At 35.5% G+C, this 5,045-nt stretch overlaps 1 protein-coding gene across 1 annotated transcript in view; it reads right to left on the bottom strand.

Moving 5' to 3' along the window:
* Positions 1-1,019: 1,019 nt before the first annotated feature.
* The window catches only part of HAUS1 (HAUS augmin-like complex, subunit 1), a 14,443-nt gene continuing 10,417 nt past the window's right edge, over positions 1,020-5,045 (bottom strand). The window contains exons 5-9 of the mRNA XM_012642641.1: positions 4,300-4,423; positions 3,842-3,907; positions 2,974-3,045; positions 2,366-2,413; positions 1,020-1,276 (exon numbers count right to left, since the gene is read on the bottom strand). Coding sequence (XP_012498095.1) covers positions 1,226-1,276; positions 2,366-2,413; positions 2,974-3,045; positions 3,842-3,907; positions 4,300-4,423 — 361 coding nt within the window. The 3' untranslated portion in view covers positions 1,020-1,225. The remainder of the gene's footprint in view (positions 1,277-2,365; positions 2,414-2,973; positions 3,046-3,841; positions 3,908-4,299; positions 4,424-5,045) is intronic.

Below are 5,045 nucleotides of genomic sequence, written 5' to 3'. Positions count from 1 at the left end.
TGAAGATATAGACTCTGCCTTTGATGGGAGAAGTAGCAAAGTCGTGTCCCAAAGGGGTGAGTGTACAGGGATGAGAGGAATTACCGTGGTCATTTCCACAATCAATCTACCAATTGCCTTACAGAAAGCATGGTAAATGCTTTCCAAATGACATTTTCCAAATGACAAACTTGGAAAAACATCTGCAACTCAAATCACAAAAGGTTAATTTAGCTAATACACAAGGAGCTTGAGTAAGTTGGTTAAGAAACAGACCTAATACATAAACGCTAAGGGATATGGAAAGTTTCTAAAAGGAAACACCAATGTTTTTCTTAGCTGGGCGCAAGGGAAAGGAGAGAAGGAGGGATATTTTTAATGGCATTTAGATAACATTTAAAAAATGAATTGATTTTTAATTACACGGTCCAAAACGTTAAAAAGTACAAAAAGATACATAATAGAAAAATCTCTTTCCTTCTCCCTGTACTGCATATGCCATGTCCATTGATTTTACTTATGAAAGATTTTGCCATGCAGGTATTCTTAATATTTCAAAATATTTACATCATTTCATTTATGCAGGATCCTGGGCTTGGTCATATATTTCCAACTCCATGATTATTTAAAAATCAAAACATTAAAACTCCCCTATGATTTGTTCTAGCACCTTTATTTTTAAATTTTTTATATTTAAATCTTTGATCCTTTGAATTATCCCAACATAAGGTATAAAGCATGGATCTAGTGCCAAGTGTTGAATTATCCATCTTTCTACTATTGATTTAAAAGGTCGTTTTTTTCATAAACTAAATTCCTGCATATATTAACATTTAGAGGTAGGCAGGTGAGCTGATCAGAAAGAATGACAGCAAACCCCTGGAGAAGGAAGAGAGTGGGAGAAACATAACCGGAGTGGCAGAGCCTTTCCTTTTCACTTTAGGTGAACTAATGAGCACGTGCATGACAGCTGTCGTACTGCTCACCTCATAGAGCTCCTGAAGGATTCTTAACCACCAGCCACACAGAAAACCAACCAGTAAGAGAAAAGGTTTTTTAATATGAAAACTTTATATCTGGGCACGAAAATGCAATATACAACAAGAAACCATTATTCTATCAATAATGACATTGTCATCTCTACTAAGAACACAGAAATTACGTTATTAAGCAATAATAAAGGGAAAAAAATTCTCTAAAGTCCTATTAAATTTGTTAGGGAAAAGGTTGTTTATTTTGGCTCTGGTCACAGTTCCATCATATCCACTTTCTTTGTAAGTTCAGCTTCAATGGAATCCTAGAGGAATAAAAAAATACCATAAAACAGATGTTTTAACTTCTAATGTTATTTAAAATAAGGGAAGCAAAATTGAAAAACATTAAAACAGAAATTTTTAAAAATACTATTATGAATATCAAATATGCTTTTAGACATTCCCTTGCTTTTCCACTTTCCCTCTATTTTCCCCCAAACCCTCCCCAGAAAGTTTTCAGACTCCTAATTAATTCTAATAAATATCAGAAGGAAAGGGAAAAAACCTTTAGATCTGTAATGATACATGAATAGATTCTTCTGACCTTTACTCCCAAAGCAAGTACTTTCACAACGTCTCTCATATCACCTCTTTTCCATTTTCATCTCCACTGTCATTACTTTCTTGTCTGACCTAAATAGGCCAACTGGTTTCTGCAATTTTCTTTCTCCCTCTCCCAATTGACCCCATACACTGGTTATAGAATAATCTTCCTAAAGCACTAGCCTGATCAAAAAGCATAGCTTTGATCACATTTCTCTTGAGCTTAAAAACAAGGAAACACACAGCAACTTTCAGTGATCCTACAGCCTTGAAGTTCTATCCTCTTTATATTGGAGGCCCTTTACGTCATAAACCAATTGACCTTTTTCAACCCTGTGTTACGTTGCTTGCTCCTAAGCAGCTGGGACCTCATCACTTGCCACAGCTTGGATACGTACCTCCGTTTTTCAGTCTTATGACTCTACTAATTCTTTTTGCCTAGAATATTCTGTATCTCTCAGCACCCCTTTTCCACTATGAAAATGTATGCAAAATTTTCAAAGGCATAAAACACCACTATGTCTTTGGGGGTTGGGGAGGTCTGCCAGTGAGGACCAGAGAAGCTGCTAGAGAAATTCTAAAAGAGCTGTAACACTGCTGCTATGTATTTTTTAATGGAAAAAAAAAAAATACACACACATAGTGCCAAGAAAGTATTAAAAGATGCATGGGAATGATACACAGCAACTTCGGGACTGCAGTTTACCTCTGAGGAGAAAGGAAAGAAGGATGAAGGTGGCTTTAGCTATATCAGCATTTATTTTATTTCTTTAAAAAAAAATCTGAAGAAAAAACCAAGAACTACTTACTAATTCTCGCTTTGCTTCTTCAATTTTCACTTGAGCAAGAGATGGATTCTTTTAAAGAAAAATAAAACAAGGAAAGGTTATATTGCCTCAATTCAGACTCAAGGAGAAAAAATATCACATATCACAATCACTTTCAAAAGGCAAAAAACCTTACAGAAGGAATATCCAATGTACATATAATACTGAAATTCAGTACTGATTTTTTTTTTTTTTTTTTTTGGTGAGACAGGGTCTCCCTCCACCGCCCAGACTGGAGTACTGTGGAGTGACCATAGCTCACTGCAACCTCCAACTCTCAGGCACAAGCGATCCTCCTGGCTTAGCCTCTCGAGTAGCTAGGACTACAGGCATGCACCACAACATCTGGCTAATTTTTCTATTTTTTGCAAAGACAGGGTCTTGCTATGTTTCCCAGGCTGGTCTTAAACTCCTGGCTTCAAGCTAATCCTCCTGCCTCAGGCTCTCAAAGTTCTGGGATTATATTCATGAGCCACTGCATAGCCGAGCACTGACTTTAAATTTTAAAACACGGACTATTTTCATGATCATGTAGTGTCCTTGGGGAAGGCTGAAGGAATGACTTTTTTTTAATTCGTAAGAATGATTACCGGCATTAAATCTAAATAGGACTCCAGTTTTCTCTTCAGAGGTATAGTCCGTCGTTTTAACTCTGCCAATTTCTGAGGAAAAACATAAAATCACAAAGTAATAGAGATATTCACAAAGCAACTAAATACTGCTCATTTCTGAAATAAAGCACCATAAAGCATTAACATTAGAATATTTTAAATAATGTATCAAAGAGCTTCAAAGATAAATGGATAGACAAATCCACTTCCAATGGAAACATTATTTATAAGACGCTTAAAATAGGAAACTTATACTCTCATTTATTAAGCATAGGATTGAAGTATGCTGTCTAGGAATACAAAAGAATGTGATTAAGAGGAATCAAGATGTAAAGGAACATCTAGAGTTTCAAATCCATATTTATGGATTGCCAACTTAAGATTCCAAGAATCAAAGTACAAAAAACTTGTGAATAATAAAACAAAACCCCTTCTTTTTCTCTCTTCCCACCAAAATAGATAAAAAACCCTCATACAACCTAAAAACTCAGACTTGTATTTGGTAACTACAAGAGTTTGGGGACCTCCATTTTTACTGTACACTGAAAGAGAAGAAAGAGGAGCACCTAGATGGTTAGCACATTGTCCCTCAATAAATTTATTTAATAAATAAATCAAAATATACAACTGCCTCCAGCAAAGAATTTCTAGCCTATAGTAAAAAAATAAAGAAAACCAAATATGAGGATACATATAGCTAATCAAGTAATAAAGATATAAATACTGATGAACATAAAGTACAAAGGTAAAGAAAGGAGATTAATACTAAATAAGAGCCCTATAAAAAGAAACAAATGAAAAAGCAGATTCTGGACTAGTATTTTTCAAAAAGTGAAAATAAGCTCACCTCTGACAGTGCTACTAGGGACTGATGAGACAGAGAAGCATCCATGCCTCTGGCTGAAAGCTGCTCCTAGAATTACAAAAAAGGGGATTCAGTTAAAAATTATTTTGGAAGTGACCATGAAATATTTTCAACACATGACACAGTACAGAGGAGCTACAAATCATAGATGAAAAATTGTACATGCGCCTGAACACTTGTATGTTCCGTGTGAATCCCTTCCACACTCGCACGTTTGTGACAAGCTGAGTATGGTACTGAAGGCCTGAGTTTCAGAGCCTGAATGCCTGAGTGTGAATCTGGATCTGCAGGTAAGTAGCTATGGAACTGTGGACAAGTTACCTATCTTCTCTGTAGTCCTCTCATCTGTAAAAAGGGAGTAATAATACTGCCTATTTGTGAGGATGACAGTCGAAAAGTCATCCGAAGATAGCTAACTATATTCAGTCGTTCATACAAACCTCTGCAGCTTTGATTTCAAATCTGAACTCCTCTGATTTTGCTTTCAGAAAGTCCATGTTCTGAAGACGATGGTCAACTTTGGCCCTTAATGTGGACAGATGCAATTCTGCCTTCTTGAGATCCCTTTGAAAAGTAAAATTAAAAACATTTTCTTCTTCTTCTCCTTGGTAAAATTATTACCTACTACTTTTTGGATTCGACTCTGGCTTAGCCAAGAGTAGATAATTCATTTGCTGAATTCTCTATCATAAATTTTATATCTAAACTATCATGCATTCTTCTAGGTCATCTTCCCCTCCATCTGGGATTTTTCTCAAGGAATACAAAATAATTTTAAGATTAACATAAGCCAATTATTCTTACAGAAAGGAAACCTGCCATTCAAAAAACGTGATTTAATATATCCTAAAATCAATTTGAAATAGGAGGTCCCAAAGGCCTCTTACTCAATGTGACATGACATAGTGCCTTGCATATATGTAGTCAATATTTGTTGAATAAATTTACACACCATAAAATTACTTGTGCATATACATAAGCCTGACCCACAGGCTCTCATCTCTGGCGCAACAAGGACCTAAAGAAGGCCCAAAGCATGAAAGGAGGGATACCAGAGCTACAGTAAGAAAGCACAACAAAATGTCATGTGACTTTAAGGTGTATGGTAGTTTATAAGTAAAAAAAAATCACATACGTTTTGAAAATTATAAAACCCACATTTGTAAAAAAACGACAAAAAAAGATA

Source organism: Propithecus coquereli, unplaced genomic scaffold (genome assembly GCF_000956105.1).
Source record: "Propithecus coquereli isolate 6110/MARCELLA unplaced genomic scaffold, Pcoq_1.0 Scaffold181, whole genome shotgun sequence".
Lineage (NCBI taxonomy): Eukaryota > Metazoa > Chordata > Mammalia > Primates > Indriidae > Propithecus > Propithecus coquereli.
The sequence above is the reverse complement of the archived record's forward strand: the minus strand, read 5'-3'. Positions and strand labels throughout refer to the sequence as shown.